Source organism: Haliotis asinina, chromosome 5 (assembly GCF_037392515.1).
Source record: "Haliotis asinina isolate JCU_RB_2024 chromosome 5, JCU_Hal_asi_v2, whole genome shotgun sequence".
NCBI classification, from domain to species: Eukaryota; Metazoa; Mollusca; class Gastropoda; order Lepetellida; family Haliotidae; genus Haliotis; species Haliotis asinina.
In genome coordinates this window covers 20,698,926-20,719,652 of record NC_090284.1, presented here as the reverse complement: position 1 = coordinate 20,719,652, position 20,727 = coordinate 20,698,926, and the positions used below count along the sequence as shown (strand labels likewise).

Below are 20,727 nucleotides of genomic sequence, written 5' to 3'. Positions count from 1 at the left end.
AATCACCTCATCCATTTGGACAGGGAGGCTAGATCCATCGTGGGGCTGAGCAACTATGTTGCTCACGGCTGCCAAGCTATGGCCACTTTGGCCAAGGAGGTGGGGATGGAGCAGGGCGAGGAGCCTCTGTATAGGGCATTTGGAGCTGTTGCCGGCAGAGTGGCACAAGTCACCCTATCAGCTGCTAGGATTTCGGCCGCCATTATCAACCTCAGACGGGAAGGCTTCCTGGGGCGTACTAATCTCCCTTCGGAGATTAGGGACTCCCTCCATCACGCCTCAGTGCCCGCAGACACTTTGTTCGCGGAGGAGATCCCAGAAGCCCTCCGCACGCGCCATGAGATCCAGCATCAGGGTCTAACCAATCAGATCATGATAAGTGGCAGATCCTCCACAGGCTCCACCTCCCTGCAAGCGTCAAGGAGGTCCTCCAGTGGACAAGGAAGCTGACGGGGAAGGTGGACTTTTAGTTCGGAGGTCGTGGCTGAAGACCCACGAACCAGTCTAACCAGCCCAGCCAGGGTAACCATGGGTTCCAAACCCCCAGTAAGGGCACTTCCCGGAGACGGACCAAGGGTAAGTGGACCCCTAAGAAGAATTGACTCTTGGTGCCCACCAGTCCTTCCACCACCTATCATTCCTCTGCTCGAGGGACCTGTTGGCAGCCCTCTGAGTCTCTTTGTCCCGAACTGGCGTCAGCTAGGACTAGACCCGTTCGTATGTCGGATCCTGGAGTGGGGCTTCTGCATCCCGATCTCTTCTCCGCCCCCTCTAACCTGCTCTCCAGTGGAACGTCCGATGTCCGAGTCCAACTCACCTTAGAACAGGTGGAGTCTCTCATCTCCAAGGGGGCAGTTCAGGAAATCCCCCTTCAGGATCTGACTCCCGGGTTCTGTTCGCCCATTCTTGTCAGGCCCAAGCGCAACTCGGGGAAATGGCAGCTGATTCACGACCTGAAGGAGTTCAACTCCTCCTAACTCGAACAGCCGCCATATTTTCGACTCTTGACCATTCCATCAGTCATGCGGTTGCTGGAGCTCTCGGACTACATGGTGTCCCTCAACCTCCAGGATGCGTACCTGCACATCCCCATTCACTTGGCGGATTGCAGGTACCTCTGTTTCATCCTGGGGGGGCAGGCACTTTCAATGGAATGTCCTCCCAATCGGGATTTCCTCCGCCCTGTGGCTATTCACTCCTGTGGCCTAACCCATCGTCCCCGTCAGGGGGAGGCTGATGCTCCGACCCCTTCAGGTGTTCCTCAACGAGCACGTCAAGGAGACCCACTGTCTTCACCCTATAACTCTCCCACCTCACCTCAGACACTTTCTCGTGTGGTGGCAGGTGGACGACAACGTCCTCAGAGGGGTTCCCGTAAGGATACCTCCCCCGACCAGTCACCTTTTTGTGGATGCCTCCACCCAAGGATGGGGCGCTCACTTGGGGTCAGACCAGACAGCAGGTACCTGGGCGGCAAACCAGAAGGAGCGCCACATCAATGTGCTGGAGTTGGACGCCATCCGGCTTGCCATCCTCCACTGGTCCTTTCCCCTCACCAGACCTTACTGGTTCACATGGACAGCTCGGTCGCAACCTGGACAATCAACCGACAAGGCTCAACCAGAGCTGCTCCTCTCCTAGATCTGACACTCCGCCTGTTCGAACTGGTAGACAGGCTCCACCTGAGCATCTGCGCGGTTCACATCCCAAGAGCCAAGAGCGTCCTGGCAGATGCTCTCTCCCGTCCGGATGCACCTCCTGTGTGATGACCACGACGTGGAGGCGGATTCTGTCACTCTGCCCCAGATAGCTGACTATCTGGTTCACCTGCGTAACGTCAGAGGGCTCATGGCCTCGTCCATTAACACCAATCTGGCGGCAATCATATCTGTTGTAAGGAAGAGGTCGGCGGGACTGGATATTTCGGTGCTGAAGGAACTAATCAAGTCTTTCTGACAGGCAGAGGGTCGACGCAAGCCGAGGGCTCATGAGTGAGATTTGGCGGTGGTCCTTGACTACCTCAAGTTAGATTTTTATGAGCCTCTGGACGAGGTTCCCCTCCTCAGCGTCACTGTCAAAACCACCTTTCTAGTGGCCATGGCCTTGGCAGCCTGAAGATTGGAGCTTCACGCTCTTCAGGCGGACCTCCTGAGATTCAAGGCCGCAGACGGAGGGTCTGCGTCCTAGGGACTAGCCCCCAACTTCATCTGCAAAAACCAACAGGCAGACGAACTGGGACGTACCTTCCATATCCCTTCCTTAGGGCCGTTGGTAGACCCTGCAGAGGAGGGAGCGCTCTCTCTCTGCCCTGTCAGGGCTGTCTGAGTATATACTGACCGCACCCGCTCCCTCAGACAGGGGCGGCGGAGACTCTTCTTCCCTCACGCCCAGAGAAGCAAACGGGAGATTGACAGGAGAGCGCTTGGAGTCTGCTTTCGGTCTGCCATTATAGAGGCCTACAAGAGTCAGGACAGGCCAGTTCCACCTCGAACTAACCAACACGAGATTGGGGCCGTCTCGGCCACCATGGCTTATCATCACAACAATAAACCACCATGGCTTATCATCACAACAATAAACACTTCCGTTGTTTATCTCCACTCCTTCGGTGTTGTGCTGTCTTTCCTCGTGTTGGGTTTCCATTGCTTAGCGGAGGTGTTCGGGCAGCGGTTCGTGTCCTACCCGCCCTCTAAGTGCGGGACGGATGCTTCCACAAGGTCGCTCCCCTCATGGTTTCTTGGTCCTTCTTTAAGTAGAGACACACTGGCGATGTCTCGCGTCCACGCTCTCAGCCCTCCGCCTCTGTGCCATTCTGGACAATGTTGGCTTTCTTACCTGATAAGTATGTAAAAAATATAACATTTTTGATTAAATGTCATTTTTTAAACTTACCTGGTAGAAAGCCAACAATCGGGAATTCCCGCCCAGCTTCCCCTCCTGAGAGTTTTATTAACTGCCTCGCTGGTTAAGGGAATGTCGGGTACAGGTCATCTCATGACCTGGGTGACCTACCGTTGATCTCGTGTCTCTACTTTGTGTAGACTGTGTTATGAGAGAAAATGATTAAGCGGCACTCAAGTGGGCAATGTTGGCTTTCTTACCTGATAAGTATGTACAAAATTATTATTATTGTCCTCAATATATAACACAAAGTACTATCCATTAATAGACATTAAACTCAAAATCAATTTTGGATGATTATTATAATGTGGTAGCCTGATATTCTTAGAATGAACGATAAAAGCTCAACGATCCATTACTTCCTGTTTTTATTCTATTATGATCTTAAAATGACACTTAATAAAAAAATGTTATATTAATGTATACATCAGCCAAGAGACAAAAAAACAAACAAAACAGTAAGGCAAAATTATTGAAATTATTTAGGAATAAAATAATAAAATATTTAAGTCCTTTTTTTGCTCATCATTCAGAGAATATTCTAGAGACACTTCTTCACATGTGTTGAATTAGTATATATATCTGAGTCTTGATATATCTGCGTCTTGATTATGAAACATGACACGTTTTATGGTTAACAACTTCTTTTTTAAGAATGAAGGTTTTTTTATGGATATCAGCTTCTTTATTATGAGAACACAACGTTTCGGAGTTAATGCTTACTCCTTCAGGTGAATGAGAATGGGGTACAGAGCTATGTTTATATGTACAGGTAAACAATTTAAACATTTTAACATTCTAACCCTTCATGACAGAACATTTTCTATTGTGGCATAAAACAGCATTCGACACACTCAACAATGAACTGGTGCAATTACATATTTTCTTAGAACACTTGTTCTCTGATTGAGAAATTGTAATATATCAAAATACAACAATGCAAAACATGTTCAGGGCACAGCTGTTTTTAACACCTTACGTGTAGTGCGTGTACAGCGAAATCGAAGCAATCGCAAGCTGTCACACCCAAGAGTTGCCTCCCTTAGAAAAGTCACCGATGTTTACATTGCCATAACAACATATAAGCGATTAGATAGGCACGCACAGCGCGTTGAAAAGATGGCATCTGCACTGATAATTTGTTGGGGGAATAGAAGCTATAACTTGTAAAAAGGTCTTTGAATATTACTAGATCCTAGTTGAGATATTTGCTTGATACTATAATCAGCTGATCACTGGGGCACCTGTCGGAAGTCTGGATTGACAACATGTCCTTGATTGATTGACAGGTTCTGCTAGTGACAATCATGTACTAGGGGGTAAGTGTCCAATATTGTTTGAATTCACCATAAATTGATCTGTATTATTTCGAGTATATATTCTTATTATTTGTCTGTCTTTTTGCTTATGTCCAGCGATGATGTTTTGCACGCACAGTTCACAGAGAAATGAACCATGCATTTTGCAATATACTATTACCCGGATTTCCAACAGTGCTGCAATAAATAGGCCCAAATCTGGACGTTGCAAATTATGCATCCTGATTCCATGCTTCTAACAAATAGATACAAACTGTAAATTCGTAAGTTGAAATAAATAGCCATGTGTTTTTATGCAATGCGTTCGCATAGGAATCTTAAAAAGTGAGGCATTTCATAGCTTTTAGGTGTATTCGTTTAGCCTTAATCTCATTAAATCTGTTTGAGGCTTCATTTCTCACTGAATGTATTCATATGAAACATGAATAATGTATTGATTTTTATGCATCTGGTAAACCATGACTAGGTTTGTTTTTCGTTTGTTTCAGTCAAGATTAAATGTGTTGTCATATCATTTCCACATACATAATTATATGAGATGAAGTGTCTTGTTGGTCTAATTTTCTTGCATCCACAAACTGAGGGTTTTTGACTTGAGTATTTTCAACACACATTTAATTCATATTATTTGATTCACTTTTTGATTTTTTGTGTTTTGTGTTTTACAGTTTACAGTGTCACAGTTGAAGACAATGTCACAGCTGAAGACTTCCAAGATGAAATGTAAGTGCAACCAGAGTCAGACTGCAAGCTAGATATCTAGCTAATGTGCCTCTGTTTGTCAGACACAGACCAATGAATTGCAGTAGCTCGAAAACTAATACACATAACATACTCAGTGAAACGCTGATCAAACTCAAAACATCATAGCAGCTCTGTGAGGTTTTTTGCAGAATTTTTGTCCTAATAGTAAAAAGGTTGTTGAACAAACTATCATTAAAATATTGACACGGTTCACTGTTTATTACAAGGGTGGAGTGCAAAGAAAGGCACAGCCAGGTGTTCGAGAAGCACATGCCCAATGCCGAGAAAGATATTTATTCATTAACCTGTGCTGTGCTGTCTCCATGCCTCCTCGCACACCTGGCTGTCCCTTTTCTGCACTCTTCCGTCATAACAAATAGTGAACTGTGTCAAATTACTAGTGAGTGACTGAGTGAGTTCTACTGTTTCCATCCATGTGTGTTTTACTTATGTTATCTGATTCTCTTCAGCATCAGCACCGCCATCAAAAAGGGTGTCTTCATTTGATATAACCAACAACACACCTGGACAGGTGAGTATTTGTTTGTACCTCATTTATAGACACTGATACACCTGTGTAGATGGGTGTAAAGTGTAAGAGTAAGGTAGAAATAAAGGAAGATTATACTTCATTTAATGAGCACCTTTCAGTCTCCTAGGACTTTTCAGGCCGCTGACAGGTAACGGATGCCTGTCATTTTACATAAGTAGCTTAATCAATCAAAATGGTTTACAGAAAAAGAGGACATTATGTCATGTAATAAGAACATTGTGAATATAACTTTGGGTTTGAATTATTTCAGATGGCAGTTCTTGGTAAGAGTACTGTGAAAAATGGTACAAGAAATTTGAAAGGGTGAGTATGCTCTGATCTGTATATAATCAGTTGTCATAAAAATGAGTTCGCTGAACACTGTTGTGGTACAGTATTTACAGTAAAACAGTTTTAAAAACATAATTGTTAACATAAGATTAGGCAAACATTGGCAGTAAAACCATTCCAAGTAAACCCTCTTATGGTTTCTTGAAATCGGCATCTATTGACCCATCTGAGGCATTGCTACTCACCAACAGTTGTGTCCCTTGGGCTCACAGAGACATATAAATTTGTGGGTTTGGTCCCCAGATTACCCTAATTATGTTAGTCAGCAACAGACCTGGGCTGATGGGTTTCACTAAAGTGGTAAATGTAATTCTTTGAAAATCAAGGACTATACTGTAACTTAATCTGGTCTGAGATGCTACCGAGGCAGAACAGATACTGATAATTATCACTTCCCTTCCAGGAACTCAGTAGCTAAGCAAGCAAAAGAAGAGGCAAAGACAAAGACAGCTGCAACAAATGGTATGTTGGTGAATTTGCAGAATTAATTTTTCAATCAATAAAGTAGGATGTTGTCTTGATATGTTTATCATAATATTTTTTTCTGATTGGCTGAGACAGTCAATGTTCCCACTTACAAGCCAGTAACATTTTCTATGTACCTGCTGGAAACACCAAACTGTGGTAATTCCTTGCGTACTTAGTTTTAGTCGTGTTTGACATTTTGCCTAACTTCAGTACTCCTTAACACTTGTGCTTCAAACGGTTCAGAATTAACATCGAGGTGTTTGATAAGACAAATATGTTGCTCATTGGTCCCTCGGGGACCATGGGTTGTACCCTCGATGTTTGTGTATGTTTGTGTTTGTGTGTGCCCTTCAGGCACAGAAAACATATACAAACATTGACAGTACATCATCCATGCCCCCATCATGACCAGTGAACAACTTGTAGTTTTCACATTAACATCTTGCTGTAATATTGGCTTCATTGCCCAAAGCCATGTAACATTAAGGCAATTAAACATCCTGCATTTGAAATCTGGATGAATTTGTCATGTTGGTGTAGTGCTCTTTATATGTTTTAGAGAATTGTTTACAATATCTTCTGTCAGATCTGGCTTGTATTACCCCCCTGGGGTACAATGTGTCTCCCGACTGATTGATGTTGTTTAATTCTGCACTCAACAATATTCCAACTATATGGTCTGTAAATAATCGAATCTGGACCAGACAATCTAGTGATCAACAGCATGCGCATCAGTCTAAGCAACTGAAATTCAGTGACATGCATCAACCAAGTCAACGAGTCTGACTACCTGGTCCTGTTAGCCATCTCTTATGACAAGCATGGGTTACTAGAGATCTTTACAGGTCTCCAGAGCTCAAATCAGAGTAATAAGAGGTGATTAAATGAGGATCATGTTGGAAGTACAAATTAGTATTAATAACTAGCAACCTTAAAGGGGCACTGATGCGGAGCGAATGATACTTCTTGCCAACGGTCTAATTACGAAAGCAGACCGCAAATTGGCCAGCGCCCACTCCTTCGACCGTGACGGACAAAGGAACTGGGCTCCTGTCCATATTAGCAAAATTTCTTCACTTAAACAGTCAGGAGGCTGGATGCCCATCACATGCCATTTGTTTAGAAATATCCATGGTATTCCTTGTCTGATCGTAACCATATATCCCAGCAGTGTAGTTCTTTTCGGATGCTTGGATGGTATACTTACTGATCCAATTTGATCCTATTTCTGTGTTTTTAACCTCGATATTTAATCATGTTACATGAAAATATGATGTCTACAGGCACGTAGCAAGCCATTTGTTTCAGTACGGAAGATTGCAAAGCTTTATATTTAGGTAGTTTTGAGTGTTGGTTGAGCTGTGATAGCAAATAGCATACGTAAATTTTGGTAGCTATGGTAGCTACAATGGTTTATTATTTATGATAATAAAACACACAGTTGATTTATTTGAATTCGTAAACAAAAAAACCGATGACCTTGGCTTTGGTAGAGAAATCTGAAAATTGTCTTACGTAAAAAAAAACTTATTTCACTTATTTACCAAAGTACACAAAATTGCCTGTGTGTATTCCTTATGTAACGAAATTCCGTTGGTATCCTCAAAACAGTTTCGGCCCATAAGTGTTTTCAGGCTGCATGCGACACAGAGATTACATCTTCCTTGATGTAACTCGCGTTTGATGGTGTAAACCTACACGTGTTATTTGTCATCATTCTCTTGATGGTCAATTCATGAATTTATAACAGGTATAATTAGTAGCAATACCACTTCGGTTACTCAACAAAGGTTCCCATTTGGCATTTCTCCTGTCTGGAGTAAATACTCAACATTATAAATTAAGGTCTGTAATGGCAAATGTATTGTATGTTATGTAATATGTGCATGTAAGTGATGCAAGAGGGTTTATCAGCTGAGTTACAAAAACAAACATCGATCAAAGGATTAACCGATAACACACTGATTGATTAATTACTTTTATCATCTAGCGGATTTGTCAAAAGGCAGTGTGTGTAGATGACTGCACCCTGTCGTAAAGTGTGAGTGCAAAAACAACATCCTCCCTTCAAAGAATTAACCACGCTTGCGTTGATTGATTGATTGCTCAATATTGGTGAACTAAATTACTTCGAATAGTTGACATCATACAATTAGTTGCCAGGTGTGCTATCTTGGGAGACCAATGAGAGGTTTATCTAGTTTTCACCAACGAAAGACGTGAAACGATGTGTTACTTTTTCGCAAAGGAGACAGTTGTAAGACACGCGACACAGAGCAGGATTATTTACCAGCTGCAGATGAATGGAATACGATTCCTTTTACGTGGATATTGATGGATACATTCCTGAACAAGGTAGTAGCCTGACATTGTTGCTATAAAATTATTCTGTTTTACATTCATTATTTGCATTTTGTTTTAATTTATTTGTTGTAGCATTCAGCAGAATCTGTATGACAGAAAACACACACTAGATCGCGTATGTGTGTGAAATAGGATCCACATTGGCAATCTATACAATGTATAAATGTTGCTGTTATGTTAGAAATTTACGATGAGTATAAGCAAATCGTGTGTTCTTTTATTAATTTTCAGAATCATACAAATATGACAATAAACTAATTAGGGTTATGAGACAAAATATAGAGACGTACATTGGCTTCGTTATTTTTCCGTCCTAATAGTTTTTTACCATTTCTACCACTGGCAGATGATTAACCTTCAAAGTGTTTCATTTGTTTTCATAATACATTTGTAATGAAGTACAAATGACTTCACCTCAGTTGATCTGTCTATAATTAAACTATCAATTGCGCTTACGGACTGCGCAGCAGAGTTCACGAACCAGTCACGAATTCTGGGATATCATCCGGGTACTCACGGGAGAAAAACAATCACAAAAGTTTACACCAGTCCACGGAAATTGCTCCGCATCAGTGCCCCTTTAAAATGTGTAAAATACACTCATATGATTAGTCTAAATGTTTGTGATTAATCTGTGTAGACAAACAGCCCAAGCCACAGTACAATGAGGCATTAGAGAAGAAGTTTGACGCCATGTTAGAAGGGGACATGTCAGACCTTCCGCCTCTTCCTCGCTCCATTGTCCGCATCTTCATCAGCTCCACGTTCTCAGGTAATCTGTAATATGTTTACAGGTGTTAACAGGTAACCTCTGTGTGTTACACATTACTAGGTAACTTCATATACCTATAAATGAATCTAGGTGTTAACAGGTAACCTATGTGTGTCACACATTAATAGTAACTTCATATACCTATAAATAAATCTAGGTGTTAGCAGGTAACCTCTGTGTGTCACACATTACTAGGTAACTTCATATACCTATAAATTAATCTAGGTGTTAACGGGTAACCTCTGTGTGTCACACATTACTAGGTAACTTCATATACCTATAAATGAATCTAGATGTTAACAGGTAACCTCTGTGTGTCACACATTACTAGGTAACTTCATATACCTATAAATTAATCTAGGTGTTAACAGGTAACCTCTGTGTACAGCTAACATCTATCTGTCCAGTATCTACTTTATGTAAATACAAAATAACCTTTTTTACTACATTGCCAGGCTCTGATCCAAATTGGTTTGGTCATCTCATAGAAATAAGTTGTGCAGTACACCTAACAACAGCATACAGAGAAGAATCTCTATGCTGATCATGAATGTGTTTTGGGATATTTGTATGAAATCATGTGTTGAAATTTCACTTATATCTATCAAAATATTCATGCACGTTCAATCAACTAATGAGACTTTGGCTTTTGTAAAATAAGACTAGTTGTAAATATTATTATCATTATTATCATAGTAGACATTTGTATGGCTCCAATATCCAATTTGCCAGTTCAACTACTCAGGGAGGCTGTTCATTGGATATCCACCACAACAGCACATCAAATTTTCAGTCTCAACTTACTGGGGAGCATACAACCCTTGCAGCATACTAGGCCTTCCGATCTTTATTTTGATTATAAATATTAACTTGAAATTATTGTCTTGAACCTACTCTGCAGCAAGTCATTAATGTTGAGACCTTGGGTTCATATCAGTACTTGATTCTTGTTGTTGTAGATATGCGAGCTGAACGTAATGCCCTGTCACGTGATGTGTCACCCATACTGAGGTCATTCTGCTCCAACCTTGACCTTGACCTTCAGTTGGTTGACCTTCGGTGGGGCCTGACTGAGGATACACAAAATGATCACTCAGCAGAACGCCTGTGCCTGCAGGAAGTGAAGAATTGTCAGAATGTATCCCTTGGACCCAACTTCATTGTAAGTCATTAAAACACCCGCAGAATTTAGCAAAGGAGGCGAAATAAAAATATACTTAAAGACTGCAAATAGGGTTCAGATACGATATGTTTTTCTGTTGTATGATAATCACACAAAAAGAAATGAAATCATAATTTATTTATCTGTCTTTGCCATTTCTTAAATAATTCTGCTGGAAGAAGTAATGTGAAATGTGTTCATGATATTTTCAGACAGAAATAATGGCTTCATTATACACATATCTGCTAGCATCCTGCTTTCAATTTTTTTCTGGCAAGAGTAATATGTGAGTGAGTGAGTGAGTGAGTGAGTGAGTGAGTGAGTGAGTGAGTGAGTGAGTGAGTGAGTGAGTGAGTGAGTGAGTGAGTGAGTGAGTGAGTGAGTGAGTGAGTGAGTGAGTGGTTTACCAATGCTTTTTAGCAACTTTTCCATCAATAATTTAGTGGGGGGATCACAATAAATGGGCATCACACACTTTGCCCACTGGTATGTAACTTCTTAAAACTGACCATTTAAATACAGGTTAAGACAAACTACACATTTGAAAAAAGTATATGTTTTATCCTTTTCAATGGAAAACATGGAAGATTTCAAAAATTAATTTCTTATTCTGTCAGCAATAGGCAGCATATATATCCCCATATCCCCAGTATCTCAGGCAACCGAACAGATCAGGGTCCTGTTAGTAATAATGATAATAATAATGAAGATACTTATATCGCACAATACTTCACACCGCAAAGGGGCATGCTCAAAGTGTGCACAAACATCATAACATTATTAGCCCAGATAACCCCAAGCCGTGCTAGAAGGTTATTGTCATATGACTTATCCCACCGGGTACCCATTTTCTGCTAGATTAACAGGGGTAATATTGAACAAACTCACTTGCCTAAGGTGCGCCCTCATGCATCACATGTACTTCGTTTTTGGGTGGGACTGAAGTCCTAGACACCTTCAGTAGTCATGCAGCCAAACATGATCACCCATCCAAGGACTGTTTGAGCTCAGCATTGCTGGACTGCTACATGAGTTCTGTGTGCAGGATCACATGCCACCACACCGTAAGTCTATCTTAAAGTATAGGAGTTGCAATCATCTTAGCACTGCAATCACTTTGAGGAATGGGGCCCAGGAGGTCAGGATCCAGGACTTACTGAAATGAATGTTGTCATGGGACATTGTTGATATTATTAATGACCTGTTGCCTAGGGCACTGAACTGTTGCTGAGTGGGATGTGCAATAACAAATAATCAAAACAGAATCTGATGTTTATGAATATCTCTTGCCTTCAGAGCATACTGGGTGAGAGGTATGGTTTTCGGCCATTACCCACAGAGGTGCTGTGTCCAGAGTTTGAGATGTTGCGATCGGCAGCCTCACTCCGTGGTCTGGATGTTTCCTTGTTAGACACCTGGTACAAGAGGGATGACAATGCTATTCCACCTGAATATGTCCTACAGGTATGTCTAATTACTTCTAAGTTGGCGAACAGCAATGACTTTACTCTCCTTTAGCAACATTCCAGCCACCAAGAACAACATGTATTAATTTTGCAAATTGTACCTTTTGGGAATCAAACTCAGGTCACTGGTTTAATGAATCAAAACTTACCCATCAGGCTAACTGTACAACCTCCTTTTACTGTGGAACATACTGTGTTTATGTGTAGCAGGATTTTGTTAAAGGTGAGCTGTAACACATGGAGGGGTTTGTTTGTTTGTTTGTTTGTTTGTTTGTTTGTTTGTTTGTTTGTTTGTTTGTTTGTTTGTTTGTTTGTTTGTTTGTTTGTTTGTTTGTTTGTTTGTTGCAACAGCACAACTATATGACAGTCCCAGAAAATGTTTTACACTTTAGGACAATTCCTTTTGAAATCATTCATAATTTATGGCTGGGGGAATGATGATGTTTATGGAAAAGCATGTACATTGTGAATGACAAATTAGTGACCCCCCTACATGTCATGTACAAAATCAGTGACACCCCCTTTGTACATGTGTACAAAATTGATGACCCCTTCCTCCCCAGAACAAAATGGGTGACCCTCTGTTAAAATCACCATCCATGCTCCTCTCCCCACCAGGTGCCATAACTTATGAACAGTCCCTCATTTAGTGAAAATGTTCAAAACATTGCAGCCAATCAGGTCCCAGTTCCCCCATTTTGGAGACCACAGCCCAGGATGTGAGGAGCTGCGACAACGGGCCACGGAATCATGGCAGACGGCATTCACATCGATATTGTCCATTGTCCGTGAAGCTGCCAGTGTGCTGCACCAGGAGGGGAAACTCTCTGAGGAACAGAGGCACATGTACTTTAAGTCAGGTGAGTTTCGTGCTGTGCTGTTTTGACCAAAATTCTAGTAATATTGACACATGTAACACCCAAGCCTGTAGCATAAGTAATGTAATACATTTACAGACAGCCTAATATCTGCTTCATTGATGCTCAGTGTCTTTAAAGACAAATCATGTGCAAAGTGCAGACATTGTTACCCCTGTTAACTCAAGCTGCATGTGTGATGCCAGAACATTAACAGTCATATCCCACCTGGTACCCATTTACTGGTGTGTAAACAGAAGCAATTCTGAACAAAATATGTGTGCCTGAAGTCCTGGAGACTTACTTTGCACAAGATGACACACTCCCATGTATGCTGGGTAAACCAGCCAGTGACCTACATACTTACATCTTAATGGAATTGGTTAGACTGGTCTTTTTGTTTTTTTTTTTTTTTTTGCTGTCTTCCACTGCATTGTCAAAATAGATTTCGGTGACACACTCTCTTTTGCTGCATCATTTGTCATGGCCTTCAAATGTAAGCAATTACTCTCTTCTTTCTCTCCAAATAATGAAAGTTGCAGGGGTGTTAAAATACAGCTGTTACAGTCCCATGCATGCAGCCGTAGATACATGTCACTCGTACTGTAACACATCAGATACAGGCTGTCCTCAGACATGACTTATTCACTCGATCACGTTTCCTTTTTTGAAGGGCAAGTTTACATGAAAATTAACCATTTTGTCTTCCACTTTTTCATCATAAGAAATGTGTATCAAGTAGTTTTATAGCCAAAACAAAACAAATATCAAAAGTAACTTATCTATTTTTTGCGTTATGTCGATTCAAAGCTTCTACATTACCAGAGAGGTCTATGTCCACAATGAACACACCATGGCTCATGTCCCTTGGAAATGATGTCATTGGTGCCCAAGTGATAAACGAATGATGTTGTTACAACTTTTTAGACCTATTTCATGTGGTGCAGGTATAGGTGTTCTTCTTTTTTCTCGATTCGCAGGCTACTGTTTTTATCCACCTTTCACCTGGGCGTCAGTTGGCCATGTCATCAATTCCACACTGTTACATTGTGCAAAAAGTGTTACCACATTACCAGTTTGTATAAGATTCAACCTGAGTTGGTCCTCTTTCCAAGCAACAGTTGAATCTGAATAGCAAGAGATAGTTAAATAGAAATAGGTGTATTCCTATTATTTCCGCGAGTCAACTCAACATATCATAGTTTCCTTGATGCCTGATGACTGACACAAACTCACACCCAATGATGACGACACTTCTCTTCATTTCTGACTATTGCCTTTGATCACATTGAATGGAAATAACAGCCAACAGATTGTCAGACTATTTACATGTCACATTTATGCAAATACGTTGCTTGAAACAATGAAAGTTTCTTTTGAAACATTCTCCACACCCATGTCGATGAACAAGCCATGTTGAAAAAGTCTCTTCCCAATAGTGGTGTCATATGAACGTCAACATTGTTAGACATATTTGACAATTTCAGTGAGTAGAGGTTATGATTATTTTGGTGTACACTTCCCCTTTTAAATATTTCCCACATTCTTATGATTCTCTTCCCCAATATTTCTGTAATGAATACTTAAAATCATCTCTGAAATCTTTCTTGTGGCCATCTGGGTCAACACAACTCATTCCCCCCCTGCTATGATTACCATTTAGGTCTCCCAACTGCAAACTGGAAAGTCTTGGTTTGAAGGAACAGCTGTTATTTCATCCCATGTAAAAGTATTCTTTAAATTTCAGTAACTGAATATGAGACTTCAAAAGGAATATTTGAGGCTTCCAAGCCAAACTCACATTGTCTTCTGTATCAACGGAAACTGACTGGTTTAACTGACAAACATTTGGAGGACAAAGATGCTCACCGATACATCAGTATCACTGATTCCAAAGCAAAGGTATGTCATTAAAGTCATGCATCCGACACTGAGCACATGAGATCTGGAAATAAGCATTTGACTACTTTAATTCTCAGAAAGTCTCAAGATGGAACTGAATCTGGGAATATTCTTTTGAATGGGGAAGAATGGTAACAGATCAACATGCAGAGGAATGAGTGAGGTTGTTGGCTTCTCTTTGAAAAAAATAATAGATTTCATTGATGTGTGGTCTTCCAAAATTATATCTTAAGACTAGCTTTGTATATATTCTGCTGAATGTAAACTTATCCAACTGCCAAGGCCAGAGGGCAGTTTTGTAGATATTGTACACATAGCAATGCATTCAAACATTCAAAGAAAAGAATTGAGTTCTTTTTTTATTTTATGCTATTTCCCTTAAGTTTCAGCAATAATTTTTCACACATCTATAAACCATAAACTGCAAGTCTATCATAAGTATGAACATATATGTAGATACGTAACACAATTAAACTAAATTTGTAATTTTGATTTCCAGAAAACAGTTGACAAGGAAGTAGCTGCTTTACAGAAAGCTTCAATCTCAAAAATTGAGGAAATTCTTGGCCCACAGAATTGCAAAACATTCAAGGTTCCTTGGAAAAGTGGAGGAATAGACCCAACAGGTAATCATGAACACAGATCCTACATCCAAGATTTCAGTCTCAAACTCACACAGGATGTGTCCAATATGATCATGCTTGCCAAGAAAGAGCGATCAACTCACATCCGACAGAGGGAGTACTACTGTGGCTTGGACGAGACTCTTCATCATCTTCATTTCTGTAAGTCCAAGTGTGAGACATTCTGTGGCCAAGAGGACATCCTCCAGAAGGTCAAAGATCACATTTTGTCGGGTCAGTCTCGGCAGCCCCTAACCATCTGGGCAGAATCTGGAGCTGGAAAAACATCGGTCATGGCAATGGTCATGAATAAGTTGCGGTCTTGGATCAAAGGAGATTATATTGGAATGATTAGGTTCCTGGGAACATCCCCTTCCACACTCAATATCTATGATGTGTTATTTGATGTTTGTGGGCAGATAGCTGACTGCACAGATACCATAATGGAGCCACTGGGATACAGAACAATGGCCAGCCTCATTGAATACATTCCACGATTTCTTCGCAGCATGTCTTCCACATTCAAAGATCCAATCATCATACTCCTAGATTCTATTGACCAGTTGTCAAGTGAGAACGATGCCTACAGTATGTCATGGCTTCCTACCAATCTGCCTTCTAATGTTCACCTGATCATCTCAACCCTGCCAACAGAGCACAACATCTTGTCCAACATTAAGAAGAGACTGCCAGAATCAGCAGTGTACATGTCAGTTCCAATACTTCCAGAATCCACTGGCAAGAAGATCATTGATAAATATCTGAAGCTAAGGAAACGCAAAGTTACCGAAGACCAAGTTCGATTCATCCTTGAGGTCTTCTCTAAAGCTCCCAGCCCTCTGTACCTGAAGCTTCTCCTTGATGAAGCTATGAAATGGACCTCCTTCACTGCTGTCAGTGACTTGAAGCTTGCTGGATCAATCAGGGAAGCCATTAATGTTCTATTTGACAGGCTTGAGCAAAAGTTTGGGGAGATTTTGACACGCAATGCTCTTGGATACATCACAGTTGGACTCAATGGTTTATCTGAAATAGAGCTTGAGGATGTTTTGTCTTGTGACAATGAAGTTCTGGATGAAGTGTACAGGTTTCATGACCCTCCAGTTCCTGGTATGGTGAGGATCCCTCCTGTTCTGTGGGCCAGGATCCGCTATGACATCAAGGAGTACCTTGTGGAGAGGATGTCCCAGAACAAGATAACAATGTACTGGTATCACAGACAGTTCATTATGTCAGCTTTGGCTCGATATGTTCAGGACAAGTTCCTGAACAAACTCCACTCAACACTGCTTCAGATATTCCTGGCAGAAACAGGGGTTAAGAAGGACATATACTTGTCCCGAAGGAAGAAAGACTTAAAAGATGCAGACAGACAAGTCACTCCACAGCCAACAAGTGTCTCGAATCTCAGGAAGTTGAAATGTGTAACACATCATTTGAACCATGCTGCAAGAGCAGTAGATGAGGAAACATTCAAAGGCTTGGTATACTGCAATATAGACTTCCTCAGTACCAAGATCACTGCCTGCTCTGCTGTAGAGGTCATCAGTGATATGAGCACATTCCTTAAACAAAGAAACGACAAAGAAATTGAAACACTGAAGACATTTCTTGAATCACATAAGAACAAACTGAAAAACCGTTTAGTTCTTGCAAGAAGTATTTTGATGTACCTGAGACCTGATGAGGACTGCATCTATCTAAAGAAGCTTGTGAAGGATGCCTGTGATCTCCTGACATCAAGTAAAAAGACTCTTCTGATTCCCACATTCCCTTGTCTCTCCCACAGGACACCAGGTGTTGTTACCAACACACTCTTGGATGACCATCAGTACAGGTGCCTTGCTGTCAGCAAGGACAGTGATCATGTCTTCACAGCAGGAGAAAATGGCAAAGTTGAAGTATGGTCAATAAAATCTGGACATTTGATCAAGTCCCTTGATGTTGGTTTTGCTGCAGATGAACTTTATCTTGCTGGCAATGGTATTGCCTTGTTGTACAACAAGGAAGTGAAAGCTCTGAAAGCAATTAGATCAGACTCAGGAGAATCTGTGTTGGAGGATATCATTCCGAAAAATGTTCTTTCCTTGTCTCTCAGTAGTGATAGGTTGACCTTGTTTGTTTTGGCCCAAGACAATAAAGTTTCTTTGCATCAGATGGACTTGAAACAGGGTTTTTCTAAACAGACAATGCTTCAGAAGATGTTTGACTTCATCAGTTTGAGGACAGTCCTGAGTAGCTCTGAACGGTATCTAGTCATCATGGCAAAGTGTACTCCAGAAGACTTCCAGTCAATCAAGGAATCATGGAAGAAGTCTGGCGCCTTCGCTTCCCAACCTCATCCATACCGTTTTGCAGCTGTGGACTTAAGCCAAGGAACTGGCAACATGCAATATTGTCTAAGGAATCTGTCAAAGATCCCCACCCTTGGGGAGACGATTTCAGCCTACAGGGGAAACATGATGATAATTGCAGCACGTCGCCATGGAGTATTTTGGGACATCCCAACAGGGAAATGTGATCAGCAGATGTCTAAAGGGAAGAAGTTGGGGATGGTGTACAGACCGGACTGGGCTGGAGGGAACCAGTGCAAAGGAGCTAACACCTGCTTTGTGCAGCCTCCGAAACAACAGTTCCTGGCTGTTGGGTCTGAAGATGGCTACCTCATCATCTATGGCTTTGAGTCTGGACTTCCAGTTGGAATGAAAGCCCCACCAACAAAACATAACAAAGCGGTTAGTGTTCTTTGTTCTTGTGAGTATCTTGGGTCTAACTGAATTTTGAACTGATATCACAGCAATTCCATTAAATGGGAAGAAGGCACAAAGTGACCTTTGGGCAAGGTTTAATGGTAAACAGGTCCCAGATATTATGAAATAGATACACCCATGGGTAAAGAAATGACACATGGTAAAAACATCTCTTCTCCATATTTGAGTTAGTGAGTTTAGAATGATATTGCTTTAAACAATATTTTGAATGACTATTTCAGTTATAACAAAGATCTGGATATTGGCAACTAAGGGGATTGGGAAATCAGACTTGCTGATTAGGTTGCAACATCTTATCATTTGTGTAGATCCATGATCATGATGTTGATTACAGGATTGTCGCCTCCAGACAATTTACAGATGACCACCATATGCTGCTATATTGCTGAGTAGGGCATTACCCAACAAACAATACAACCAAAAGGTGTCTAACTATTCATTCATTCTATGCAGGTTGTTGATGCAGCAGTAAGCCCTGACGCCCAGGTGGTAGCATCGGTCTGTGAAGAGGGAGTCATCAAACTGTGGAATCCCAGCACTGGTCTGGAGGTGATGAGTCTGCAGATTGGCGGAGATGTTAGGCAGCTGACCTTCACCCCTGACTCCAAACACCTCCTGGCTCTCCTCGTGGGGGAATCTTCAAGGATGCTTGTCTTTCAAGTACAGCTGTGCTAAGTGTTGATCTGGACCAGTTATTGCAGCCATGGATAATTGTAATTTGTTGTGGCAAGGTGATGCTATAAACAAGCTATTGGAATGAGAAAATGAAACCTCAGAATGGTGCGAAGAGTCTGCTGTGTAGTTACTAGGCAACCCACCAAACCTCACACTTCTGCTCAAATTCTGTCTTTCAAGATATTATTCTTTTATGCAAACTTACAAGATGTCCTACATTAGACTACCACTTACTGTTGTTTAAAAGTCTCTTGACAGTCGACGTCTGTAGTATAGTTGTCTCAGGCAAACATTCAAAACTTCAATAAGTGGCAAAACGTTTAGCTTCTCTGTACATGCAGGGAAGCAGTCAGAGCAATATGTTCTGAAAATGAACATAAACAGTTCTGAATGGTAATATCGAAAGCAGCATTTCTGTTTTGTTGTGGATATCATATACATGTATCAGGCACAACGTCTAAAAGATACCAGGGCAGTGGTGAATCCTGATGATTTCAATGTCCTCTCATCCCACTGGCTACAAAATGTGAAGCCCATTTCTGGTGTCCCTCACTGGGATATTGCTGAAATATTGCTAATTTTAAGTGATGTAAAACCAAACAAATACCATCAAGGAAGAGATCTGTTTTATTTATAAGAATGAACAATTCATGGTGGTCAAGAAATGAAGCTGACTCATTTGATGAACTCAAGATCACAGATCTGGTGTACAGTGTTCTCCCAGTGTTTACCTGTGGTTACCTCATTGACAGGGTTTGTCTGAACTTTATGATCCTATGGGAGCGATCATAGAAACTTTCATACTTTAACATAGACTTATGACTGTCATTTGTGATATGATTGCTTTGTGGAACCAAGTCAAAATTTTATGATATTGGCTAGATACTGCTATTATTCTATTTTTCATGATTTCAATTTCCTCCCATTTCATTCCCACTTTGGAAACTTGTTGCAGTAGATTTTGTGAAATTCATAACACAATATAAATTTTGAAACAGGCTGCTAACAATTTTAAATGTGTTCTGAGTATTTTAATTCACAAAATTAATGTGTCAAAAATTAATTGTCAAGTTTCAGAACTATTACAATGAAGCCATGCTTTTTATTTACATTGAGAGAGCAACATGTGTACCCTTTTGATGAACACTGGTATTGTGACTGATTTTTAGTGATAATTTCATATGTAATAATAATGGCCATTTATACCATGCCTGTTCCACACACTTGTGCATGTTCAAGCGCTAACACATTATTACCCCAGATAACACAAGCTGCCTGTGATGCACTAGAAGGATACTGGTCACATGACGCCTTGAGTACACACTTCTGCTGAGGCACGTTCGAACAAAACTCACCAAAGGTGAGACCACGTGTGCTTCATTGTGGGACAGGACTGACGTCCTAGAAACTCTCAGGACTCATCTTGCCAAATATGGTCACCCATCCAAGAATGGTCTGCATGTGACTTTGCTTAACTCTAGCTGAGTTGTGACCTGAGCTCTATGCTCAGGACCACATGCCTGTTTCACTGCTAATTTGCCTTTTATGTCTCAGGAAATCTGATAATCAAGACTGACCATTTTCTGATTCTGATGCTGCTCTCAAGAGCTCTCCAATATGACATGAATTAGAAACTGAATAAATGTATGTATCTGAGCATACATCACTGACGTTCTGATGGTGTTGAGCTATGTTTACAATCTGTTCGAGAGTTGTCCAAACTAAAATTTGAATTGGAGACTGAATAAATGTATGCATCTAAATATACTACAAGATATTCTGTGTTTAATTAAATGGATAGACATACTATAGCCAGAACA

At 41.1% G+C, this 20,727-nt stretch overlaps 1 protein-coding gene across 1 annotated transcript; it reads left to right on the top strand.

Moving 5' to 3' along the window:
* Positions 1 to 4,894: 4,894 nt before the first annotated feature.
* LOC137284095 (NACHT domain- and WD repeat-containing protein 1-like) lies at positions 4,895 to 20,483 on the top strand. The gene is made up of 11 exons (XM_067815775.1): positions 4,895 to 4,943; positions 5,435 to 5,496; positions 5,768 to 5,820; positions 6,251 to 6,309; positions 9,320 to 9,451; positions 10,411 to 10,613; positions 11,910 to 12,077; positions 12,753 to 12,939; positions 14,684 to 14,838; positions 15,338 to 18,196; positions 18,686 to 20,483. Exons 1-11 carry the CDS (start codon positions 4,913 to 4,915, stop codon positions 18,905 to 18,907), a joined length of 4,131 nt encoding a protein of 1,376 aa, XP_067671876.1. The 5' UTR covers positions 4,895 to 4,912; the 3' UTR covers positions 18,908 to 20,483.
* The last annotated feature ends 244 nt before the right edge of the window (positions 20,484 to 20,727 follow it).